This window comes from Mangifera indica, chromosome 1 (assembly GCF_011075055.1).
Source record: "Mangifera indica cultivar Alphonso chromosome 1, CATAS_Mindica_2.1, whole genome shotgun sequence".
In the NCBI taxonomy this organism is placed as follows: domain Eukaryota; kingdom Viridiplantae; phylum Streptophyta; class Magnoliopsida; order Sapindales; family Anacardiaceae; genus Mangifera; species Mangifera indica.
The window spans coordinates 3,816,073-3,843,003 of NC_058137.1; the positions used below are offsets into that span (position 1 = coordinate 3,816,073).

At 35.2% G+C, this 26,931-nt stretch overlaps 4 protein-coding genes and 1 pseudogene across 4 annotated transcripts; 4 read left to right on the forward strand and 1 right to left on the reverse strand.

The window, feature by feature from the left end:
* Positions 1–1,122: 1,122 nt before the first annotated feature.
* On the forward strand, positions 1,123–4,460 carry LOC123194154 (UDP-glycosyltransferase 73C6-like). The gene is made up of 2 exons (XM_044607316.1): positions 1,123–1,147; positions 2,842–4,460. Exons 1-2 carry the CDS (start codon positions 1,123–1,125, stop codon positions 4,329–4,331), a joined length of 1,515 nt encoding a protein of 504 aa, XP_044463251.1. The 3' UTR covers positions 4,332–4,460.
* Positions 4,461–7,615: 3,155 nt separating this feature from the next.
* Positions 7,616–9,383, forward strand: LOC123214559 (UDP-glycosyltransferase 73C4-like). The gene has a single exon (XM_044634398.1). The coding sequence runs from the start codon at positions 7,650–7,652 to the stop codon at positions 9,141–9,143; it is 1,494 nt and encodes a 497-aa protein (XP_044490333.1). The 5' UTR covers positions 7,616–7,649; the 3' UTR covers positions 9,144–9,383.
* Positions 9,384–13,399: 4,016 nt separating this feature from the next.
* LOC123225878 (UDP-glycosyltransferase 73C4-like) lies at positions 13,400–15,104 on the forward strand. Its single transcript, XM_044650200.1, has one exon. The coding sequence runs from the start codon at positions 13,483–13,485 to the stop codon at positions 14,992–14,994; it is 1,512 nt and encodes a 503-aa protein (XP_044506135.1). The 5' UTR covers positions 13,400–13,482; the 3' UTR covers positions 14,995–15,104.
* A 1,511-nt stretch (positions 15,105–16,615) lies between these two features.
* LOC123225894 lies at positions 16,616–19,465 on the forward strand (annotated as a pseudogene).
* A 49-nt stretch (positions 19,466–19,514) lies between these two features.
* LOC123225887 (UDP-glycosyltransferase 73C4-like) lies at positions 19,515–26,165 on the reverse strand. Its single transcript, XM_044650212.1, has 2 exons — positions 26,007–26,165; positions 19,515–21,275 (listed from the first exon to the last, which is right to left on the reverse strand). The coding sequence occupies exons 1-2, from the start codon at positions 26,062–26,064 to the stop codon at positions 19,846–19,848; spliced, it is 1,488 nt and encodes a 495-aa protein (XP_044506147.1). The 5' UTR covers positions 26,065–26,165; the 3' UTR covers positions 19,515–19,845.
* Between the last annotated feature and the right edge of the window lie 766 nt (positions 26,166–26,931).

Genomic DNA, 26,931 nt, shown 5'->3' on the forward strand with positions numbered 1-26,931 from the left:
ATTTTTTATTTTACAAAACGATATTGTTTTATTACTTTTATTAACAAAACTCGCACTCGACTTCTTCCCTTAGCCACTTCATTTGTTTTCCTCAACATAACTAAACACAACTTATTATTAAGTCCTAAGAATTTTTTCAAGTGGTCGGTTATAGCAACCCGTTTTTGTACCTCAATGCCACCATGATCTTGATAAAAAAAAAAACTTGTTATTCCATGTTTTCTGGGTATAAAGCTCTTGAATCTTGTTCCACAGAGTGTGAGCATTTGTCTCTACAATAACATGGTTCAAACCATTATCACCTACTTGTTGTCTTGTCTGATGTACCCAGAAACTAATCTATGAAATAAAATCCACTCCACATCACCCTTCCTTCGTATCTAATTTCTCTGTAATAAACACCAACAACAAATAATAATCCTTCAATGATAAAGTAGATCTTTCATCGTTTCTTTTTATATATGATAATATGAATGGTTTATTTAAATCAATCATTCTACTTGTAGTTTTAGACTTTGTATTCAAATTACTACTCCATTGGGAGAGGACACAGTGCCGAATAATTTGTTCTCCGTCTGCTCAAGAGGGCTGATAAGAAGAAACTAGAAAAAGGAAAAAACAGTGATTTGTAAAACTTTAATACAGCAAATAAATCACACAATCACCCACAATAACACAATAATGGGAATACAAAAATTCTCTCTGAATAAAAAGTTGAGGCATACACCAGAAGATTTTTGCAGGACAAAGAAATTTTTTTTTACCAAACTGACGTATCAAAGGATCATTAAAATCTATATTTGCAACTCCAAAATCAGTCTCTACCATTCATAATAAAGAACAATGAGACACGAACCACCATGTAACTTGTGATCAAGATGGATCGAACCAGTACAAAAATTAAGAAATGTCTTCCTTCTTTTCTCTTTGTCTTTCAATCTTTTCAAACCTCTCAAACCGTTGAATCGGTCCTCATTCTATAGGAATCTGAACTTTTTCTAAGATTTCACCCGCGTAATATTCCATATGTATTTTAGCTTTGTGAATCTGACTTTAAAAAAAACTAATGGCAGTCTTTGTAATTAGGAGAATAAGTTTGAGGCAAAGTTTGGGTTGTAGTTAATGTCCAGGGGCAGTTTAGTCTTTGCATTGTTAAGCCTTTACCTAATGGATATAAACCATTAGTTTGGTTTATTGACAAAATGAAGAGAAAAGAGGCATGCTGTTTTAAAGAAAAGGAAAAAGCAGAAGCCTTTTGGGTCAAAAATTCTCATTGGCTCTTTATACTCTCTTTGCTAGGGTTTCTAGGAAAAGTTTCAATCTACTGTTTTTTCTTAATCTAACTGTCTAAGTTCTTGAGTTGGTATATATAGTCATTGTGGTGCTCAGATTTAGAGAGAATTCATATCGGTAATGCTAGATTGGCTTTCAATTCTATAAATTGTACTATATTTTTACTAATTAATAGATTTTGTTAAAAGATTTCTCTACTTTGAATGTAGGGTTCTAATATTTAGATCTGAATCAAATATATTACTGTATTGATTTGTGCATTGATGTTATCATACTATTTTTGTACAATTCTTGAGTTATAAATAATCTGGATTTTGATTAATATTTGAACTCGATAATCTTAAAACATTAACAAGATTTAATTGGGCCATCTTCACATAGAGGGAAACGGAAACCAATTAGCTTCCAGCAGACTTGGACTCATGAGTCCACAAGAATGCAGGCTTGTGACCAAAATTCTGTGATTGTAATCTTTCATCTAATAATGTAAATAAGGCTGAGGCACTATTTCCCGACCAAGTTTAGTTAGATGATAAATTCCCGCTCATTAACTTTAAAAAACTTAAATACTCATTCAAATAGGTCAAGACAGTAGATTGCGAATCCACCATCTGCGGGTTCAATTCCCATCCTTCACCCATTGCTTATAATTAACTATTAAACTTCTAACTAATTAATAGTTATAATTCTTTGTTATCATTATTTCTTTTTCTGCTTTTGTATTTGCATTAAACATACGTTACAGTTAGAGGTAAAAATATTATTTAATAAAAATATTTTTAAAAATTAAAAGTTTATTATATTTTCTTTCCTAAATTTAAAAACCAACAATTTTTCTCTAGCCCAAGGTTTGAAAAGTAATTGAATCCCCCCTTAGGGTTTCCTTTTTCCTTTCTCTAATGACCATCTCTGACAAAGGGCCTTCCCAGACACATTTTTTCCAATTGAAGCATGCCAATCTTTGGTTGAAATCGTTAGATGAAGACAATTCGTCTTCGTTTGATAAAAAAATATATCGTCGTCTGATCTCTAATGAGAGAGAAAGATACAATGAAGGCCAATTGTTGGCCGAGATTGAGGTGATCGTCGAAAAAGAGAAAAGAAAACTTTATGAGAGATTTGATTATTTTTCAAATCTTTGATTGAAAAAAATTATTAGATTTTTAAACTTAAAAAAAAAATATAATCAATTTTTCAATTTTAATTTTGCATAGAAAACCTTGAAAGAGGGGTTACTTGTTGTATTCAATTTACAACATGGGTATTTTTGTCCTTGAAAAATAATAAGTATAAAATGGTAACAAAAATAATAATTACGAATAGAATGGTAATAAAATCAAGATTATTTTAATAATTTTTTAATATTTGAGCTAAATGTAATAATTTGAATACCTTTTATATTTTTATCACATTATCATTTTTAATATTTGAGATTGAGGTAATAATTTGATTACCTATTATATTATTTATCATATCACTATTGTTAATATAAAATTAGTGATTATTCTTGATTATTTTCAACCAAAACACCCCTAATTTCATCTTTGCCTACATTTTTCATGGGTTCCGAAAAAAACCAACTTCACTTTGTTTTGTTTCCTTTCATGGCCCAGGGCCATATGATTCCCATGGTTGACATAGCCAAGCTACTGGCACAGCGTGGAGTGATTATCAGTATAATCACTACGCCAGTTAATGCAGCTAGAAACAGAAAAGCATTCACTCGGATTACAGAATCAGGACTTCAACTCCGAATAATCGAACTTCCGTTCCCATGCGCAGAAGGAGGATTACGAGAAGGGTGTGAAAATCTTGACATGATTGATTCACTCGGATCAGCCGTGGACTTCTTTAACGCAGCTCAGTTACTACAAGAGCCAGTAGAAAAATTGTTCCAGCAGTTAAAACCGCAGCCAGATTGCATAATCTCTGATATGTGTTTGCCCTATTCAGCACATATAGCTGCCAAGTTTAACATTCCAAGAATCATTTTCCATGGATTTTGTTGCTTCTCCCTTTTGTGCTTGCACAATTTCTTTCGCTACGGTGGCCCGGAGAGTATGACCTCGGAGTCAGATTACTTTGTTGTGCCACGTTTGCCTGATAAAGTTGAATTCACCCTTCCTCAGCTGTTCCATTCTGTGAATCTAAAGTCATTTAACGAGAAATTTATTGCAGCTGAACTGCTCACGTATGGAGTCATCATAAATACTTTTGAGGAATTGGAGCCTGCTTATGTTAGGGAATTTAGAAAGGAAAAAGATGGCAAAGTATGGTGTATTGGTCCGCTCTCACTAAACAATAAAGACTACGTGGACAAAGTTGAAAGAGGTAACCAAGCTGCAATTGATGATAGCCAATGTTTAAAGTGGCTTGATTCAAAAGATCCTGGCTCCGTAATCTACGTCTGCCTTGGAAGTCTGTGTAATGTAATTCCTTCACAGTTGATAGAACTTGCGTTAGGCTTAGAAGCATCAAATAGGCCATTCATTTGGGTGGCAAGGGGGGGAATAGAAACATCCAAGGAGTTAGAAAAATGGATTATAGAAGATGGTTTTGAGGAAAGGACCAAAGAGAGAGGGCTTGTGATCAGGGGTTGGGCTCCGCAAGTTCTTATCTTGTCACACCCTGCGATCGGTGGGTTCTTAACACATTGCGGTTGGAATTCTAACCTAGAAGGCGTGTGTGCTGGCAAGCCAATGGTGACCTGGCCACTCTTTGCGGACCAATTTTGTAATGAGAAACTTGTTGTTCAAATACTCAAAATTGGTGTTAGTGTTGGAGTGAAACATCCTGTGAAGTGGGGAGAAGAAGAAAAAATTGGGGTGTTGGTAAAAAGAGAAGACATCAAGAATGCTGTGGAAATTTTGATGGATGGAGGAGAAGAAGGAGAAGAAAGAAGGCGAAGAGCTAAAGAGCTTGGAAAGATGGCAAAATTAGCTGTCCAAGAAGGGGGATCCTCTCAACTCAACACTACTCTTCTACTTGATGACATCATAAAACAAGTTCGTTCCAGGAATAAACCTGCTGTTATATGAGAGAATTACGCTAGTTATACAAAGACTGCTGTTTGACCTTTCTTTGTTCATTTCAGATAAAATAATTTTTAGTCGTGTGCTTCAATAATTTGAAAATGTAGCTGGCTTGCTATGTTGATGAAGACTGCAATCGGTGATCTGTGAGACTATTTTATTCTGCAAGCCCTTTGTTTTGGAGGAATAAAAGGTTTTTCTTGTTTAATTAACTATATGCCTTCTAATGTCATTCAAGTATTCTATTATATGCATATATTTTTTATTTAGTCAAACCAAATTCCTGTTTTTGTCGTCTATTTCTTTTACCACTGTGATTACTTCAACTAACATGGGTAATATTCAAATATTTACTTTGCATATTTTTAAAACATTATCTTTGTCAATAACATATTAATATTTTTTATGTTATCAAATTATTAAGTTAATAAATTATTGCTTTTAAATTGTCATCTTATTATTAATATTTTTTTCTAAATTATTATCCATATTACTTATAATTTTAATGGAAAATTATGAAATTTTTGTCCTAAGAAATTAATAAATTATAAAATTATAACAAAATTAAGATTATCTTAATATTTATTAATCTCTAAAATTGAAGTGGTAATATGTATTGGGGCTAGCACTAGTTCAATATTGAACTCAATTTCTCTTTCAGATGCCAACTTTGGTAACTTGTTTGAAAATGCATTTGTAAACTCACATACCATTGATGTGCTCTATAACTCTAGGCTTGAACTCTCACCTTTACTTACCACATGTGTTAGGTATCTTGTACACCATTTGCTCAACACTTCATGAGCCTTTACATAATTGATCATCATCATATCGTATTAGTGCGTAGCTCTCACCGAAATTGAACTCATCATCATCATCTAGGCTTAAGTGAACTTTCATCTTCCAATTGTCTATCTTAGCTATATATCTCCCCAAGAAATCCATCTCCACTATCGTATTGAACTCTAATATGTCGAACATTATCATCTCTTTTCCTTTCATAATCATTGTTTGACTCATGAACACCTTGTCACTTATCACACTATTGTCGTAAGGCAACTTTAATTATCTTGACTCTCTAGGCTACTATGGTAGGATTCAATCTTAGTCTCTTAACTATGTCATAAGCTATGAAACAATGCATGACTCCAAATTATATCAATGCATATAAAATGTTGTTAATGAAGAGTAACTTATTAGTGACTGTGGACAACCTTGCCTTTGCATATCTTTGGGCAATTGTGTAGAATTTAGCATTTGCGCCCCTTACAATCTGCTTTGCTTTTGTTGGGATTGTTGTTTAATTCTTTGCCACATTTCCTAGTTGTCTACATCTGAAACATCGACCCTATCCAACCAAACACTCTCTCCGTTGTTATTTCCCACACATTTGACAAGTGGGGTCTCATTCTCTCTTTACTTAATTATTTTCCTTCTAGTTCTTCGTCTTATTATACTGGAAGTGTCTTTTGCTCTTGTCAGATTTGTCTGCAATATGTGGCTCAACTTTTTGCCCTGTACTACCTAATGCAACTCTTGAAACTATCTCTTGAGTGATTCTTTTAACAAACACCTTAGGTCTTAAAACCCTACTAAATGCCTCATTGTAAGTTTTGTGAGGCTAGGCACCTATCATAACATCTCATGTAATCTTTAGAATCAGTCCATGTATAAATTTCTTCATTGGGTTGTACTAGTCATACCTAGAGCATACCTCGTTAGAGCATTGAACCTAGTGGCATATTCTTTTACTGGGTTACTTCCTTGTTGCAAATTAGTGAACTTATATGCCCTCAAGTAAGTCATGTTTGTGATCTTATATTCTTTGTCAAACAACCTTCTAAACTTAGTCCACGTCATCTTTGCCACCTTATGAGTCTTAATGGTCATCTTCCACCAAACCGTTACATCATCCCTAAGAAGGTAACTTGCATGTTTGACCTTCTCTGTATCTAACATCTAGAAAAGGGACATAACACTCTTTACTACCTCAAGCCATTGACAAGTCACTAGTGCCTGAAAACCTTAAGGGTTAGTTCATAGTTGGCTGTGTAACCATAGACTAGATGTAACTTTGTTTGGCCAATAAACAATGTCATGTCACACTCTTTGGATGTTTCCTTTGGTACTATATTCATTGGCAATGCCAATACTGGCTTAATTGAACTATTGTGCTTTTGTAGCACCATTTTTAACTATATTTCTTGTGTCAATGATACATTTAGACCCTATTGTGAGATTAAAGTAGAAATATCTATATTTTGAGCCTTTGGTGGGTTAATTGTTGGGATATTTTTATTAAGTCTCTTGGATCTTCTCATCTTGATCCTAAAAACCCCCACATTCATTATCATATAAACATAACTTGCTGGTAAAATAAATTTTTACTTAGACACCCCACAGTCATTCAATTGGAAATTTAAGCCTTTGATTCTAGTAATTGAAAGCAACAACTTTAATCTAATCTTACCCTTGATCTCACCAACAAAGAATGCACATATTCTAGAATTGTTTGAGAGAGGCAACAAGAAATCCTCTTTCGATCGAATGACAAACCCTCACCCTTTCTTTACTTTTTGTTTTAAGTTGAAACCTTGTGTTTTGGTTATGACCAAAATGCTCAGTTTCAAAATTCATAGTTTCAAAACTCATTAATATCTTCTTCTTCCGTTACAACATTGCACCTTCAACACAACTTCAATTACAAAACTTCAGGCTTATATTTCTTGACAAAACAATTTTCTTAATCTTGTTACAATCAAGATTTCTTGCGAAAGTGATGTAGGTAGGATTTCCTTTTTCTTATTTATTTTTTCCTAGGATTTTCTTAAGAACAGACAATATTTAGGTTTGCAAATATTTGCTGAACATGCTTAGTCCAAATTAAATACTCATTTCCAAACACAAAAACCAAAAATGTCACTAGAGTTCTCTATAAAATGAAAAACAGGTATGAAATGTTTTAATCTCTTCTCTTCATTTGCTACGACATGCCATAAATGCTTTTTTTTTTTCATTTGCATCTACGTACAATGAATAGTGATTTGCCTTCAATGTTTTTAATGTTTTTTAATTACAGTTATAATTTGCTTTCCTTTTTTGTTTCTTTTGTTACTTCAAGAATCAGAAGTTGTCACCAAATTTAGTCAGAAATGAAAAGAAAAGCCTGTGAGGTATACGTGGGGACCTCCTCTGTCCATTCTGTCATGTCCTGGTGATTGAAAATCTATCCATCAATCCATCTATTTATTTGCTTGTTAGTGCAAGACTCCTTTGTCATATCTATATTTCATCGATAAACACAATTGCGCCCAGTTAATCACAATGGCTACCCTATCCGACCGCCGACACCAACACCGACAGCTTCATTTTATCCTGATTCCCCTCATGTGCCCCGGCCATCTTATACCAATGGTAGACATAGGCAGGCTCCTAGCACAACATGGTGCCACAGTCACTTTAATCACAACACGTCTGAACGCCGTTCGATTTGAAAAGATCATCGATCGTGACAATCAATCTGGTCTGCCTATTTGGCTTCTTAAACTCAGATTTCCTTGCGCTGAGGCTGGCTTGCCAGAGGGATGCGAGAATGTAGATTCTCTCCCCTCTCCAAACTTGGCCAAGAATTTCTTTGATGCAGCCAGGATGTTGCAGCAGCCAATAGAGGAGTTCTTGGAAGAGACAAACCCGGGCCCAAGTTGCATTATTTCCGATAGATATCTGCCTTGGACGATTTACATTTCTCATAAGTTTGGAATCCCTCGGCTAGCTTTTGACGGGACAAGTTGCTTTGCTTTTATCTGTTCACATAATATTCAGTCGTCCAGGATTCATGAGAAGGTCTCTGATTCAGAGTTCTTTGTGGTGCCTGGTTTGCCGGATAGGATTGAAATAACCAAGGCTCAGCTACCAGCTGTTATCAATCAAGCCTCAACGACCTTAAAAGATAGGTCAGAAGAAATGAAAGCGGCAGATGAGGCATCATATGGGTTGGTATTTAATTCTTTTCAAGAGTTGGAAGAAAGATATGTGGAAGACTGTCAAAAGGTAAAAGGAGGCAAAATTTGGTGCGTTGGGCCGGTATCACTATGCAACAAAGAAAACATAGATAAGGGGCAAAGAGGCAATAAGACTTCAATTGATGAAACTCAATGCTTGAAATGGCTCAATTCATGGCCATCAGAGTCTGTAGTATATGCCTGTCTTGGAACCCTTAGTCGCATATCATCTCTGCAGCTAATGGAACTGGGTTTAGGGTTGGAAGCATCGAAGCGGCCGTTTATATGGGTTATAAGAGAAGGTGCTCATTCAAATGAGCTCGAGAAATTGTTGTATGAAGAAGGATTTGAGAGAAGAACCAAAAATGTAGGACTAATCATAAGAGGGTGGGCACCGCAAGTATTGATTCTGTCACATCCGGCCATTGGGGGATTTTTAACACACTGTGGGTGGAATTCTATACTAGAAGGAGTTTCAGCTGGCTTGCCAATGATAACATGGCCTATTTTGGCGGAACAGTTTCTCAATGAGCAGTTTCTTCTGCAAGTACTAAGAATTGGTGAGAAGGTAGGGGCTAGCATTAACATAAATATGGGAGAGGAAGAAAAGTTTGGAGTGATGGTGAAGAGAGAGGAGATAAGGAAAGCAATAGAGATGGTAATGGATAAAGATGAAGGCAAAGAGAAGAGAAAGAAAGCAAGAGAACTTGGGAGGACGGCAAAGAAGGCAGTTGAAGAAGGAGGATCTTCCCACTGGAATATCAAGTTACTAATTGAAGATATTCTGAAGGAATCCAGGAGAAGGCTTGGCATGTGAGCATGGGAGTGTGGTAACAATAAAACAATCCACCTAATTTTTTTGTATCAAATTGGATATTAAGATCATGTGTTATTATAAAATTAGATTATTTTAAATTAAGGATGATATAACATCTAATTATATAATGATATATCGTCTTATTACTCAATTTGATACTTAAAATAAGGAATATATAACATTGCTTGTATGATAAATAAGAGGAACAAATAAAGATTTATTTTTTTGTTTCTTCTAGCATATCAATATTTTTTGTCATTTTTTGGTGTATTTTTAGCATTATATAAGTAGACATATCGATTAGATCGAATCAAACAGAGAGTTAGCTCAAAACACGAAACTGAGATCCGAACAAAAAGATCTAATCTAGTACTGTAACATATTGGACTAGGCTCATGAACCTATTAAATTGAACTGATGACTTTAGTATTAAGCCCATAGCCCGACTGATACCGTATAAAAAATATAAAAAATATTTAGTTGTTTGTGTCAGAAGCAATTGATGCTTAACTTCTGCCACAAGCCTTCTGCCTAGTAGAAGGCAAAAGCCATTTTGCCAGGCAGAAGCTAGTGGCTTCTGCGCCCATCTTCATCTTGTTTCAATTTGTTTAATTTGTTTAATTTTTTAATTTATTTATTTATTTTTATATAAATTTATTCTATTTTTTATATTTTTAATTTTATTTACAAATCTCTCTATCTCAATTTTTTATTATATTTTTTATCTTATTTTTTTTTATTAACTTTCTTTAAAAAATTATTTGAATTTGTAAATAATAATTCTTTGTGTTTATAATTTTATTTTTATTTTATAAAAATAAGTAAATAAATGATATAGTATATATATTTTATTTATGTTTTATAATTTATATAGTATGTAAATTAATTTATTTATATTATGTTATAAACTTATAGTATTTTTCATCATATAACCACGGTATTTCTCCATTATAAGTTAAATATTATAAATAAAATGTTCAGGTTACTATCATCGATTTTAATAATTAAAAAATAATTTGTGTTTAAAAATTTTAATTATTATTTTTTTAAATATTGTTTAAATAGGTTGGGCAAGCCCTATTAAGGCCTGACCCATCCCTATATATATAGGGTCGGGCTTTGAGCTTTCACATGTCAATGGGTCAGCTTGATCTAAGGACCAATTACTGTATAAACCTAGGATCTAGTTCGGCCAAGAGGCCCATTATTACATAGGCCTAGGGCCCGATCTGATTCATTAGTCCAATGGGTCAAGCTGAGCTAGCTTAGCCTGATCCATTAATATTTTTATATATGAGTTTATAATTGATATACCAATATTATCCATCTTTAAAATAATTCTAGTACTTTTAGTTTGGCATAAAATACTGCAAAAACAAAAAAAATAAATTGAATTATTCAAAATTTGTAATTTAATTTAGGTTGTAAAATGATTTGATTTAAGTTAAAAAAAATGAGAAAAACAATTTTTGATTTGGTTTGCAATTTAAATAGAAATGAAATAGGACCAAACTATAAATCTTTTTTTTTTTTTCACAAAACGATGTTGTTTTATTACTTTTATTAACAAAACTTGCACTCGACTTCTTCCTTTAGCCACTTCATTTGTTTTCTTCAACATAACTAAACAGAACTTATTATTAAGTGGTAAGAATTTTTTCAAGTGGTCGGTTATAGCAACCCATTTTTGTACCTCAATGCCATCATGATCTTGATAAAAAAATAACTTGTTATTCCATGTTTTCTGGGTATAAAGCTCTTGAAGCTTGTTCCACAAAGTGTGAGCATTTGTCTCTACAATAACATGGTTTAAATCATTATCACCTACTTATTGTCTGATGTACCCAGAAACTGATCTATGAAATAAAATCCACTCCACATCACCCTTCCTTCGTATCTAATTTCTCTGTAATAAACACCAACAACAAATAATAATCCTTCCATAAAGTAGATTTTTCATCGTTTCTTTTTATATATGATAATATGAGTGGTTTAAATCAATCATGTAACTTGTAGTTTTAGACTTTGTTCTCCATTGGGAGAGGACACTGTCGAATAATTTGTTCTCCATCTGCTCAAGTGGGCCGATAGGAAACTAGAAAAAGGAAAAAACAGTGATATGCGTGATTTGTAAAACTTTAACACAGCAAATAAATCACACAATCAGCCGCAATAACACAAAATTTATCTTGTGGAAAAACTCTTTCAATATAAAGAGGTGAAAAAACCATGCAACAATAATAATCTCCAATATATATAATCAATAATGGGAATACAAAAATTCTCTCTGAATAAAAACTTGAGGCATACACCAGAAGATTTTTGCAGGACAAAGAAATTTTTTTTTACCAAATTGACATATCAAAGGATCAATAAAATCTATGTTTGCAACTCCAAAATCAGTCTCTACCATTCATAATAAAGAACAATGAGACACGAACCACCATGTAACTTGTGTTCAAGATGGATCGAACCAGTACAAAAATTAAGAAATGTCTTCCTTCTTTTCTCTGTCTTTCAATCTTTGAATCGGTCCTCATTCTATAGGAATCTGATTGTATTCCTATTAAGACTCTCAAATCCTATTTTAATAGGATTCATATCGCTGTAATAATTGTATTCCTCTTTAAATTTACTTTTTCTAAGATTTCACCCGCTTAATATTCCATATGTATTTAGCTTTGTGAATCTGTGACTTCAAAAAAAACTAATGGCAGTCTTTGTAATTAGGAGAATAAGTTTGAGCAAAGTTTGGGTTGTAGTTAATGTCCAGGGGCAGTTTAGATTTTGCATTGTTAAGCCTTTACCTAATGGATATAAACCATTAGTTTGGTTTATTGAGAAAATGAAGAGAAAAGAGGCATGCGTTGGCTGGCTGTTTTATTTAAAGAAAAGGAAAAAGCAGAAGCCTTTTGGGTCAAAAATTCTCATTGGCTCTTTATACTCCTGGGTTATAAAGACTCTGGATCTTGATTAATATTTGAACTCGATAATCTTAAAACATTAACAAGCTTTAATTGGGCCATCTTCACATAGAGGGAAACGGAAACCAACAGGTAGTTTACTTGGTCCTCTTATGGTAAGGATGTATTAGCTTCCAGCTGACTTGGACTCATGAGTCCACAAGAATGCAAGCTTGTGACCAAAATTCTGTGATTGTAATCTTTCTTCTAATAATATAAATAAGGCCAAAACACTATTGCCCGCCCAAGTTTAGTGAAATGATAATTCTCACTTATTAACTTTAAAAAACTTAAATACTCATTCAAATGGGTGAAGGCAGTAGATTGTGAATCCACCATTTGCGGGTTCAATTCCCATCCTTCACCCATAGCTTATAATTAACTATTAAACTTCTAACTAACTAATTGTTATAATTCTTTGTTATAATTATTTCTTTTTCTGTTTTTGTATTTGTGTTAAACTTATGTTAAAATTTATTATTAGGATTAGAGATAAAAATATTATTTAATAAAAATATTTTTAAAAATTAAAAGTTTATGATATTTCCTTTCCTAAATTTAAAAACCAACAATTTTTTCTTAATTCAAAATTTGAAAAGTGATTGAATCTCCCCTTTCTCTAATGACCATCTCTGACAACCGGCGTTCCCAAACTCATTTTTTCCAATTGAAGCATGCCAATCTTTGGTTGAAATCATTGAAAGAAGACAATTCGTCTTCGTTCGATGAAAAAACATATCGTTGTCTGATCTCTGATGAGAGAAAAAGACACAATAAAGGCCAATTATTGGTCGAGATTGAGGTGGTTGTCGAAGAAGGGAAAAGAAAACCTTAGAAGAGATTTGGTCACTTTTCAAATTTTTAACTAAAAAAAATTATTAGATTTTTTAACTTAAAAGAGAAAATATGATCAATTTTTAATTTTTTAAATAATATAATTTTAACAAACTAATAAATATTTAAGCATATTAAAATTAACATATGGAAACTTATCATTTCAGTAAACCTTAGGTGAGGCATAGTCCTTTGGCCTCTAAGTAATAGTAAAATTATTCTCGATTCGAAGGCATTGGTTTTTATTTGTTTAAGCAAAAACTCATACCTTCCAGAATCACAAAACTAGTTGCCATTTGAACAGCTTCTTATTATTTTAATAAAAGAGTTTTATCATATCAATGTTGCCAATTTTCTCACGTAAGTTTTTATGTTCATTATTTTCCTGACAGGTTTATGAATCCATTGTTTTTTCCTATGTTTATGTATGCCCTTGCGTCACAAGAGAAAAAAAGCCAACTGGAAGAGACCCAAGAAACCGCTATATTAGTCATCATTGAAGCTCCTACTTCTTGTCAAACACTCTCAGCATTTTATTTGCAATGGCTCCTGAATCACAGCCTTACCAAGTCCAACCTCACTTTGTTTTGATACCCCTGATGGCTCAAGGCCATCTTCTCCCAGCGGTAGACATTGCCAAGCTATTGGCACAGCGCAACGCTGTAGTTACTATTGTTACAACACCTCGAAATGCTGCTCGATTTAGCAACATAACAAATCGTTCCGTTCAGGCCGGGCTTCCTATAAATGTTGTACAAATTGAGTTCCCGGCGACTCAAGTTGGGTTGCCTGATGGGTGCGAAAGCGCAGATGCAGTTCCTTCACTAGACTTGTTCAAGAATTTCTTCACTGCAATGAGGATGATGCAAGAACCAGTGGAAAAATTGTTCCAGGAGCTGAAACCAAGTCCAAGTTGTTTAATTTCGGATAGAAATTTCGCATGGACAGCTGATGTCTCTTCGAAGTTTCAGATTCCAAGGATTTTATTTGATGGGACAAATTGCTTTAGTCTCTTTTGCTCCCATAATCTGCATAAATCTAAGATCCATGAGACTCTGTCCGACTCAGAGTCCTTTGTAATACCAGGATTATCTGACCAATTCACGTTTAGAAGATCTCAGCTACCTGGTCTCTTTAATCCAGGCTCAAATAAAGATTTCAATAAATTCAGAGAAGAGGTGAAAGCAGCAGAAGCAGGGGCGTATGGGGTCATTGTTAACAGTTTTGAAGAATTAGAGACAGAATTCCTGAAAGGGTTTCAAAGTGCAACAGGAAGTAAAGTGTGGTGCATTGGACCAGTGTCACTGTGTAACAAGGATGACTTAGATATGGCTCAGAGAGGTAACAGCGAAGCCTCAACTGAAGTGAATCCCTACTTGAAGTGGCTTAATTCATGGCCAGCAAACTCAGTCATTTATGCTTGTCTTGGAAGTCTCAGTAACCTTACACCTGCACAATTGATAGAGCTTGGTTTAGGCTTGGAGGCAACAAACAGGCCGTTTATTTGGGTTATAAGAAGAGGGCAGCACGATATCACAGAATTGAACAAGTGGTTAGAAGATGGGTTTGAAGAAAGAGTAAAAGGACGAGGGCTATTGATAAGAGGATGGGCACCTCAGGTTCTGATTCTGTCACATCCCTCAACTGGAGCATTCTTAACGCATTGTGGGTGGAATTCAACACTAGAAGGGATTTGTGCCGGCGTGCCAATGATTACATGGCCTTTGTTTGCTGAGCAGTTTTTCAATGAGAAGTTAGTAGTGCATGTGTTGAAAACTGGTGTGCCTGTGGGGGCTGAAGCTGTGATGCATTTGAAAGAGGAGGAGAAGTTTGGTGTGCAAGTGAAGAAGGAAAAAATAAGCGAGGCTATAGAAAAGGTAATGAATGAAAATAATTATGAAGAGAGAAGGAAAGAAGCAAGAAAGCTTGCAGAAACGGCAAAGAAGGCAGTAGAAGAGGGAGGATCTTCTTACCGTAACATCACTTTGTTAATTGAAGATATCATTCAGCAACAAATGAGCAAAAGGGAGAAAGTGATGATGCAAGAAAATTAGTGATTACACTTGCAATTTCTATATTTTTATGTTGTCTGTTAGTTTAAAAAACTTTTGTAGCACTGAAGCAGATATGCAGAGTAATAAAAAGTATGTAGAGTTTTGCTTAATCTCACATTAAATAAAAGGAGGATGTTAAACTCAATCAGGTATGCATGTTGGTTTTAGAAGAAGAACAAAAAAAAATGAATGAAGATGAACAGAGCTGATGCAGCAGAGAAAACACCAAAAAATAATTGATATGTTTCAGTCAAGATATTATTTTTTATTGCTTCTAGATCTGTGGACTCCTTGTAAGTGTTTTCATATTGCCGCTACTGTAATGAAAAAACATAATTAAGCATAGGCCAAACGACTATTTCCCACCCAAGGTATGCTGCAATCTCAAGTTTCTATCCTTTAACTATAGAAATACTAAATATCCACTCATGACCGGTTAAATTTAACGAAACCCTAACCCCTGAAAATGTAATCTCATTTTCTCTCTTAAAAGTTTAAAAACTAACATTTTTTCCCTAAGCTAAGTTTGAAAAGATCGCATTTCCCCCTTAGGGTTTATTTTCAAACCCTTTCACTTTCTCCGACGCCATTGTCAGTGTCTTCCTCTCTCGACGATTTTTCTTCTACTAACGGCCCTCCTCAACTCTACCCCAACCCATCCGGCGCAGAGAGACGTCGTCTTGAAAGAGAAATCATCTTCCCAGATGAAGACAACTCGTCTTCCCAGAGGACGACGAGTCGTCTCGTCTTCCTAGGCGACGACGATTGGAAAGACGAAGAACTTCGTCTTCCACGGCTTCTCCGATGCAGATCGGGCGTCCAAATGAGAGGAAAGAGATCGCCGGAAGAAGAGGATGCTTCGGGAGGGAGAGGCTGTCAGCAATGGAATCGAAGATGTCGTCGGAGATTTCAAATCGAAACCCTTGGATGAAACTGTGATTTTTTAAAACTTAGGCTGAGAAAAAATTTTAGTTTTTAAAGTTTAGGAGGGCAAAAGTATATTCTATTTTAGTTTATTTTTAATATTATAGAGAAAATGACGATTTTACCCTTATCACCGTTAGAGTTTTGTTAAATTTAATCAGTCATGGGTGGGTGTTTGATATTTTAATAGTTAAAGGGTGGAAACTTGAGATTGCAGCATACCTTGGGTGAGAAATAGTCGTTTGGCCTTAGGCATACTGCCAAAGTAGTGTGTAGACCGTAAGAGATTACAACTGATTTTGTCGGCATTTCTTTTATCTATTGAGGCTTTGTCGCCTCTCTCCATTTTAGACATTGCTTTTTACTAGATTCTACTTAGAATGTGTCCATTAAATCACATGCTTGATCTGAAGTTCACATATTTGTTGTGATGAGCAATGAATCTGGCACAGTCTCTTTCCAGAACTATATTGCTTATGTAGGCGCTTACATCACTAGCTATACTGAAAGATTTTGAGGAATCCAAACTTTTCTGTTGTTATTCTCACATCAAGGAACAAAGGATGTTAGTTGAAGACACACAGAAAGTTAGTTGAAAGCCAAATCTAGGATGTAAGCTCCAGGTTAGATTTGTTTTTAACAAAAACTAAATTCTGAATTTTCAACCTTACTTTGATACGCCCCTCCAACATAAATAATGGCCTCTCCAAACCAACTGCTTCAATTTGTTTTTCTCCCACACCTGGCTCGTGGTCACTTAATCCCCAGATTGACATGTCTAGACTGGTGGCACAGTAGGGTGTAAATGTTACTGCCATCATAACCCCTCTAAATGCTTCGCAATTCAAAACAATTTTTGCCTGACCATTGAATCCAGGCTCCATGTCCAACTTTACCAAGTTCCATCTCCATACTCAGAAGCTGGCTTGCCTCACGGATGTGAGAGCCTGGATGTACTCCCCTCGCGAGATATGTTTAAAAATCTCCTTGTTTCCATTAGTATGCTGCAAAAGCCAGTTGAAAAAAATTCTTGATGAGTTAACATCCTTGACCCAGTTGTATAATTTCTGATAAGAATCTTGCCTGGAGTCACCATTCCGTTCAAGAGTATCGAATTCCAAGGCTCGTATTTGATGGGACAAGTTGCTTTTCTCTGTTGTGTACCCATAATGTATTAGCTACTAAGATTCATGAAGGTGTTTCTGAGTTTGAGTCATGATTCCTGGTTTGCCTGATAGGATAGAAATAACAAAAACTCAGCTACCTAATGCTGTCATTTTGGGCTCACTGGATACTAGGGAAATGTGCTATGAGATTAGAAACAATGAACTAGCAGCCTACGGAGTGGTAGTGAACACTTATGAGGAGCTGGAATCATCATATATTAAAGAATTTTTGAAGTTTAGAGGTGATAAGGTTTGGTGCATTGGACCAGTGTCATGCAACAAGGAGTTTCCGATAAATTCGAGAGAGGTGACAAGCTTCAATTGCTAGAGACCAATATCTAAATTGCTTGATTTACAGGATCCTATCTCTATAATCTATGTTTGTCTGGAAAACCTTAGTTGCCAGGTGGCACATCAATTGGTAGATCCTAGCCAAGGCTTTGAAGCATCCAACCAAACTTTTATTTGGGTTTTCAAAGCTGAAGTAAAAAGTTCGCCAAATGGATATCAGAAGAAAATATTGAAGACAAAATCGAAGGAAGAGGGCTGATTGTTATTGTTCAAAGTACAAGCTTCACAACTAAGGAGGCGTTTGATTTGAGTAATAGTTTATTATTAAAATAAAAAAATTATCTTGAAGATAGATCACTTAAAAGATTACTGGGTATAAATGATTACTATGTTTGATAAAATTTGATAGATATAAATAATTATTATGTTTGATTAAAGGTAATAAAAGATTACTAGTAAATTATTTTACTTAAATGTTTTTGAATATAATTATTTTAAAATATTTTTATCTTATTTGTCATATTAATTAAAAATAAATTTATTTTTGTCTCAGAAAATTAATAAATAATAATATAATTATAATAAAATCAAGATTACCTTAATAATCTTTAAATACCTAAGGTGAATGTGATAATCAGATTATCACTTATATTACCTGTCACGTTGACATTGGTAATAAAAAATTGTTATAATATTTTATTATTGACAAACCAAACAAGAGAATAAAAGATAGATTACCAAAGTAATTTTTAAAAACTGAAACCAAACGACCCCTAAATGTCATAAAAGAGACAAGATGATGTTAAGACCTTTTTTAGGTGTTGGTAGTTGTCTAGGACTAGTGGACCAATTTTGAAAGTAAAACTTGGACTCTTGTTCTCAGCAATCAAATACAGTATGAATGGCAGTTGGCCAATGAACTTGTTGGGGCATCCACTATTTCATAATCTATACTTAATTTTATTTCTTTGTCAAAAGAATATGTGTTGGACAAAAGTAAAAATAAGGCCAACGGAGTATTTCTCACCAAAGGTTGAGTGCAAAGGCAAATTTTCATCCATTAATTTTAAAAAATCTAAATACTCACTTATCTACTAAAATTTATTGTGAAAGTTAAAGGTAAAATTGTTATTTAACTAAAAATATTTAAAAAAACTAAAAACTATTACATTTCGCCATCTAGATTTAAAAATCCAACATTTTCTCCACTAAGGTTTGAAAATTCGTCATTCTCCCCTAGTGTTTGAATTTTTTTTCAATTTCTTCTGACGACCAGAGCCCCATTCATCTTCAGTTGGTGACCAAAGAAGAAGGTCAACAAATTTCAATCACAAGTGGAAGCATCTCTTCAGGGTTGTCATTGCTCGATTCATCTCTATGACGACGTCGTGCAATTCGTCTCCCTGACGTCTCTTTCATCGTGTGATTAGTCTCTCCAACGTCGTCGTTGTGTAATTCATCTCCCCAGTGTCTCTTCTGTCTAACGTTTGGTCTTTCCAACATTGTCCATTGTTGATCATCATTAGGGTTGAAATCCACTCGTGGGTTTTAAAGTTGTTCGTTGTTGACGATGATCATCGCACCTCAGGTTCTGATTCTGTCACATCCCTCAACTGGAGCATACTTAACGCATTGTGGGTGGAATTCAACACTAGAAGGGATTTGTGCCGGCGTGCCAATGATTACATGGCCTTTGTTTGCTGAGCAGTTTTTCAATGAGAAGTTAGTAGTGCATGTGCTGAAAACTGTTGTGCCTGTGGGGGCTGAAGCTATGATGCATTTGAAAGAGGAGGAGAAGTTTGGTGTGCAACTGAAGAAGGAAAAAATAAGCGAGGCTATAGAAAAGGTAATGAATGAAAATAATTATGAAGAAAGAAGGAAAAAAGCAAGAAAGCTTGCAGAAACGGCAAAGAAGGCAGTAGAAGAGGGAGGATCTTCTTACAGTAACATCACTTTGTTAATTGAAGATATCATTCAGCAACAATTGAGAAAAAGGGAGAAAGTGATGATGCAAGAAAATTAGTGATTACACTTGCATTTTCTATATTTTTATGTTGTCTGTTAGTTTAAAATACATTTGTAGCACTGAAACAGATATACAGAGTAATAAATGTTGCAGAAAAAAAAAATAAGGAGAGATTAAAACTGAAGATCTACTACACTTTTATTCATAAATCAAGAGCCTTTATATATAGGCATTACAGCAACAAAATTCCAGAAAAAATGCAACTAAAGTCATCAACTGAAGCCCACATAAATGCAACGTAAACTATCCCTAAAGAATAGGACAAACTGACTTTTTCAACAAGACTTATTCTTCAACAATAAAAAGTATGTAGAGTTTTGCTTAATCTCACATTAAATAAAAGGAGGAAGTTAAACTCAATCATTTATGCAGAAGGAAGATGGTAAAGATCCAAAAACAAATTCATAATGCATGATGAAATTTGACAGAAACAGTCTAATTATATTATGAATGGCCTCTTGCTTGTTGAATGATATCCTCAGTTAACAAGGTAATGTTATTGTAAGAAGATCCTCCCTCTTCTACTGCTTTTTTGGCCATTTCGGCAAGCCTTTTTGCACGTTTGTTTATCTCTTCTCCTTGATCTTCATTCATTGCCTTGTCTACAACCTCTCTTATTTTCTCCTTCTTTACCAGCACCCCAAACTTCTCTTCCTGTCCAAAAGGCACCATAACATCACTCCCTAGCGGCACTCCAATTTTCATCACTTGAGTAATTAGCTTCTCGTTTATAAACTGTTCAGCAGACAAAGGCCATGTAACCAATGGCACGCCTGCGCATATCCCTTCTAAAGTTGAGTTCCACCCGCAATGTGTTAAGAAAGCTCCGATTGCAGGATGCGAAAGAATCAGAACCTGAGGCGCCCAGCCTAGTATCACTAGACCTCTTTCCTTCACTCTCTTTTCAAACTCATCTTCTTCTAACCATTTCTGGATTTCCCTTTTCATTTCACCTCTTATAACCCAAACAAATGGCCTGTTTGTAGCTTCTAATCCTAAACCAAGTTCCATCAATTGTGCAAGTGTAAAACCATTGAGACTTCCAAGACAAACATAAATTACAGAATTTGCAGGCCATGAGTCAAGCCATTTCAAGCATTGATTTACATCATTTGAAGCCTTGTCACCTCTCTCAGCCTTATCTAAGTCATCCTTGTTACATAATGAAACCGGGCCAACGCACCATAGTTTCTTTCCTGTGGCCTTTTGGTAGCCTTCAACATAGTCTGGTTCTAGCTCTTCAAAACTATTAACTATCACCCCGTATGCACCAACCTGACCTTCTCTCATCTTTCGTCCAAGAGCCTTGAAGTCTTCGCTCAATCCTGGATTGAACTCACCCGGCAACTTGTTGGTCGTGAGTTCAATTTTGTCGGGCAATCCTGGAATCACAATAGGTTCAAACTCAGATACTTTCTCATAGACCTTAGATTCTTGTAAACTGTGGAAGCACAATTGGGAAAAGCTACTCATCCCATCAAATATTACCCGAAATGGAATCTGAAACTTGGCCGCAATATCAGCCGTCCAGGGGAAATTTTTGTCTGCAACCATACAACTAGGACTCGGCTTTAGTTGCTCAAACAATTTCTTTACTCGCTCCGGCAACAAATCCGTTGCTCTAAAAAAATTTTTGATCAAGTCTCGTGAAGGTAGTGTTTCTGGAGATTCATACCCTTCAGGCAGGCCAACCTCAACAGATGGAAACTTAACCTCTAAGACCTGGATTGGCAGCCCGACTTGAATGGAACGATCAATGACGTTGCTGAATCGAGCAACATTTAGAGGTGTGAGAACAATGGAGACTAAAACATTACGTTGAGCCAAAAGCTTGGCAACGTCGATCATGGGGATGAGATGGCCAGGAGTCATATATGTTATCAAGTATAAGAATGAAAGAAGATCAGGAGTATTAAAATGCTGAAGAAAAGATCAAGCGACAGATTAAGAAAGTTACGCCGGAGCAGAGTTGTAAAGTGAAGGAAAACTTGAAAAACAGAGGAAGATATGAGAGAATTTTCTGCTGTATTTTTCTGCTTCTGTTTCGTTCATAATACAAGGCTTTTTTAACATCACTAAAACAATGAAGCCATGCTTACATTAAATGCAAACCATACTTGACTGAGCAAAAGTACCAAAAATTATGGATCATCACACATTCTAAAGTTCAACTGCCTTGAATAAGTAAAATACAAAAACAACCTCAATATTTAACACTCCTCCTTTGAGGTTATTGTAGTAACACCAAGCTTAGTTCTTAAATACTCAAACTGTGGCTTAGGCAAAGCTTTGGTGAATATATCTGCAACTTGATCTTTGGAGGAGCAGTGAGCAATTTTAATGTCTCCAGATTTAACAGCCTCTCTGATTGCATGGAACTTAACACTGATATGTTTTGTTCGGCCATGGTAAACTGGATTTTGAGTGATGGCTATGGCAGCATTGTTGTCAATATGAAGCACAATCCCATTGTTCTGCATTTGTCCAAGGTCAGTGAGTAACTTCTTCAGCCAAATAGCTTGGTTTGAGGCATTTGAAGCTGCTATGTATTCAGCTTCAGCTGAAGATTGGGCAACTACAGCTTGTTTCTTTGAATTCCAGCAAAAGACAGCACTTCCAAGTGAAAAACAATAACCTGAAGTGCTCTTTGAATCTGAAAGACTTCCAGCCCAGTCACTGTCTGAGTAACCAATAACATCACAGCTTTGAGATTTCGAAAACCACAGTCCAAACTCTATTGTCCCTCTAATGTATCTCAAGACTCTTTTAACAGCCCTCATGTGAATTAACTTAGGTGACTGCATGAATCTTGATAGCAAAGAGGTAGAGAACATTATGTCAGGTCTAGTGGATGATAAATACAAAAGACTTCCAATTAAGCTTCTGTAACTAGTGACATCTACAAAATCACTGGATTCCTTGTCTTTAAACTTTTCATTTGCAACTAGAGGAATGGTCACAGGCTTGCAATTCTGCATATTAAACTTCTTAAGCAAATCAGAAGCATATTTGCTTTGAGAAATAAAAATGCCATCCTCAAATTGATTAAACTCTATTCCCAGAAAATATGTCATCACACCTAAGTCTGCCATTTCAAATTCACACTGCATATTGTCTTTAAATTTTGAAATGAAGCTTAAGTCTCCTCCTGTCACCAGCAAGTCATCCACATACAGAGACACAACCATTTTTACTTTACCTTTTCCATACTTGACATACAAAGTGGATTCATTTAGGCTGCAGAAAAAGCCTTGACTAAGTAGATAATTATGAATTCGGGTATACCAAGTTTTTGGAGCTTGCTTGAGGCCATAGAGTGCCTTATGTAATTTATACACTCCATCTTCTTTACCTTTCACAACATACCCCACTGGTTGCTCAACATAAATGGTTTCATCAAGAACACCATTAAGGAAAGCCGATTTTACATCAAGGTGGTAAATTTTCCAATCTAAATTAACAGCCAAAGTAGTCAAAAGTCTGATGGTGTCATACCTTGCCACTGGAGCGAAGGTATCAGTGAAATCAATTCCAAATTGTTGTTGATATCCTTTCACCACTAATCTTGCCTTATGCTTATTAATTGACCCATCTGGATTGTACTTGGTCCTGTAAATCCATTTTACTCCAAGCACTTTGTGATCTTGAGGCCTTTCTACCAAAGTCCAGGTTGAGTTTTTATTTATCATTTGAAGTTCATCATCCATAGCAGTCTTCCACTCATTACTTTGGACAGCTTCTTCATAAGAGCTTGGTTCAACTAGTGCCATATTACACCTGTTGTAAACATCTTCAAGAGATCTCATTCTAGTTTCAGGAACATTCTCATCATCACTGGAATAAGATTCATCTTCAGACCTTTTATCAAAGTTGGGCCTAATTCCAGAAGGTTGTTCTGTTTCTTCATCAGCTTCCCAATTCCAAGCTACAAGCTCACTGAATTTTACATCTCTGCTTATCACAACCTTTTTTGTTTTAGGATTATAAATTCGAAATCCTTTAGTAAGGCTGCTGTAACCAATAAAAATTCCTACTTCAGCCTTTTCATCTAGTTTTGTTCTTTTTTCCTTTGGTACATGCACATAACATAGACAACCAAACACCTTCAAGTGATCCACCTCTGGTTTGTTTCCATACCATAACTCATGAGGAGTTCTATAATTTAAAGCCTTGGTAGGAAGTAGATTTAACAAATATGCTGATGTGTTTGAAGCTTCAGCCCAAAACTCCTTAGGGAGTTTTTTCTCAAACATGAGACACCTAGCCATTTCCAAGATGGATCTATTCTTTCTCTCAGAAACTCCATTCTACTGTGGAGTGTAAGGGGCAGTGAACTGATGCACTACTCCTTCAGCACAACAGAAATCAGCAAACTCTTTAGAGGAATACTCACTTCCATTGTCAGTTCTTAAAATTTTCAACTTGAAACTGGATTGCTTCTCCATTTCTGCTTTAAATTTCTTAAACAAATTCAGAACTTCAGTCTTTTGTTTCATAAAATAAATCCAGCAGAACCTTGAATAGTCATCAACAAATAGCAAGAAGTATTTGCTTCCATTTAAGGAAGGAATGCTCATAGGTCCACACACATCTGAATGCACTAAATTCAGTCTTTCAGAAGCTCTAGAGTTGCTGCTTGCAAAAGGAGATCTAACTTGTTTACCCAACTGACAAGTTTCACACACATCTTCAACCTCATCAACTGTTGGCATTTTTAAAACTATTTGCTTGGCATGCATTTGTTTCAAAGTTGAGTAACTGAAATGGCCAAATCTTTTGTGCCATAATTGTGAATTAAACTCAACATGATGTAAAACATTGTCACACAATTGCATCCAACTTATTTCAAAATTTTTATTATGCATTTCAACTATCATCAATTCATTTCCTGCTTGATCTTTAATTGAGCATGATTTGTTTTCAAAATGCAAAGAATAACCCTTATCAACCATTTGAGCAACACTCAGCAAGTTATGATTTATTCCAGGAACATAAAGAACATCATTAATGATTTTGGTACCTGTTTGAGTTGGAATATGAACAACACCCTTTCCTTTAACTTCCAACAATTCTCCATTACCAATCTTCACTTTAGATGAATAGGAAGTATCCAAGTCCTGCAAAATTGATGCATTAAAGGTCATATGGTTCGAACAGCCACTATCTATCAACCATACTGATTTGTCATCTTGTTTTGCATAGCTAGAGGCAACAAACAGGTTTTCTCCTTCATTATCCTGCTTTTCTGCATTTTGAGCATGCTGCACTGGATGATTTCTAGCTTTGTTTTTGCACACACGATCAATATGACCAAGCTGTCCACATAATCTGCATTTTACATTTGGTCGAAACCAACACTGATTTGGAAAATGCCCCTTTTTTTTGCAATGAGGACAAGGGTTGTATTTTCCCTTTTTCTCTCCACTTTTTGAAACTTCGCTGCTATGTTTACCTTTATCTCCTCCTTTCTCAAAGTAATTTTTCTTACTGGAATTATATCCAGATTTTTTCTCATACAGCTTGGCATTAAAAGCTCCTTCGACTGACTCCTCTTGTCTAAGTGCTCTTCTTTGATCCTGAGCTTTTAGAGCATTGATTACTTCTGATATGGTGAGCTCAGAAAAATTTTTTGTATCCTCAAGTGAGGATATTTTTGACTCATATCTCTCAGGAATACTAACGAGTACTTTCTCAACTATCCTCTGATCAGTTAAAGTCTCTCCAAACAATCTAATTTGGTTGACAATTTTCATTGCTCTATCAGCATACTCTTGAATATTCTCTGTCTCCTTCATCTTCAACACTTCGAATTCTCTTCTTAAGTTCAAAACTAACATCTGTTTTGAACGTTCACTTCCCATGGAGTCTTCCCTTAGCCTATCCCAAGCTTGTTTAGCTGTCTCACAGGCCATAATCTTGGAGAAGACAGCATCTGTAACAGCTTGGTGTATCACAGACAAAGCTCTGGGTGCTTTGGCCACTTCATCCTCATGCATCCTCAACTGATTCAGAGTAGGATTCGGTCCTAAAAGAGGTGGTTCCCTTTCCTCCTCAACATATTGCCACAGGCCAGCACCTCTCAAGTAAGCTTTCATCTTAACAGCCCAGATATGGTAGTTTTCTCCATTATAAACTGGAGGTGACATGGAAGAAGAAGATGTTGAAGCCATAAATTTTTAGAAAAAACACAGTTCAAGGAATTGTTATTTTTTGAGCCTTCAACCACACAGCCCTTTAAGAACAATAATGCTCTGATACCATGTTATCAAGTATAAGAATGAAAGAAGATCAGGAGTATTAAAATGCTGAAGAAAAGATCAAGTGACAGATTAAGAAAGTTACGCCGGAGCAGAGTTGTAAAGTGAAGGAAAACTTGAAAAACAGAGGAAGATATGAGAGAATTTTCTGCTGTATTTTTCTGCTTCTGTTTCGTCCATAATACAAGGCTTTTTTAACATCACTAAAACAATGAAGCCATGCTTACATTAAATGCAAACCATACTTGACTGAGCAAAAGTACCAAAAATTATGGATCATCACACATTCTAAAGTTCAACTACCTTGAATAAGTAAAATACAAAAACAACCTCAATATTTAACAATATAAGGTATTAACACAAAGTGAGATTGGTAAGTTTGAGAATCCATTGCAAGAAGTTTCATTGAAGGAGAAGATGATTACATTTTGAGATATATAGGTACGGCTTTGCTGAATTTTCTTGGTTTGACTGCTTTGTTCTATTAAGACGACTGCGAAGTTTGTTGACAAATAATAGTGTCCGCGACTTTTTGACGTAAGGGCACACGCAAAGAGATAGAGAAATGAATGATTGGAGGCGGCTGCCTGAAGTGTTCTGTGGCTGCAGTTTAAAGTTGACATAAACAATGTAGTTAGAACGCTACTTACCTTTCTCAGAATTTTCAAATCGGTTGACGGCGATGCACAAATCCAGGAGATCACTGAGTTGATAAATTTATATATGGTTGCTTCAGAGGATTCTTGCGTCTGTTAATTAGGCCTCACAAATATAAAGTTGGATCTACATATCAAGTGGGTTACGCTGCCCAATTCCATCAATAGTGTTGTAAATAGACTGCTCGAGCGTTGTCTCCATCTTTATTGGATAAATCTTTTTCCATGCCTTCCATTCACTTGGTCCCTCAACCAAGATATTCATTTTTCTATACGGGTCAAATAATTTTTCCGCTCAAACTTTATGAGACTACTTTCACACTCTGGAAATTTTAATTTCTAACCACGGTGGCGGAAAAACGAAAATAACCTATTTTTATCGAAATTAACTAATTACTTATCCCCAAAAAATTTATAAACTTTATATGCACCACTAATAAATAATTATAAAATTCAAACTAAAAATTACAATAAATCATGATTAAGATTCTGAATTTTGATTGTTCGCAACTGTTTTTTACTCATTATATTTTCCTCTTCCAAGACTCAACCAATAATTGTGTCATCTCTCTTGGAGGTTAGATCAACTGTTAATGTTAATTTCTTCTTCTCTTCCA

Coding starts and splice junctions, on each gene's coding strand:
- LOC123225887 (XM_044650212.1), bottom strand. CDS start 26,064: ATGAAACTTCTTGCAATGGATTCTCAAACTTACCAATCTCACTTTGTG. Junction 21,276..26,006: donor TCACTTTGTGTTAATACCTT/ATATTGTTAAAT, acceptor ACTTGATAACAT/ATATGACTCCTGGCCATCTC.
- LOC123194154 (XM_044607316.1), top strand. CDS start 1,123: ATGTCCAGGGGCAGTTTAGTCTTTG. Junction 1,148..2,841: donor CAGGGGCAGTTTAGTCTTTG/CATTGTTAAGCC, acceptor TTTCATCTTTGC/CTACATTTTTCATGGGTTCC.
- LOC123214559 (XM_044634398.1), top strand. CDS start 7,650: ATGGCTACCCTATCCGACCGCCGACACCAACACCGACAGCTTCATTTT.
- LOC123225878 (XM_044650200.1), top strand. CDS start 13,483: ATGGCTCCTGAATCACAGCCTTACCAAGTCCAACCTCACTTTGTTTTG.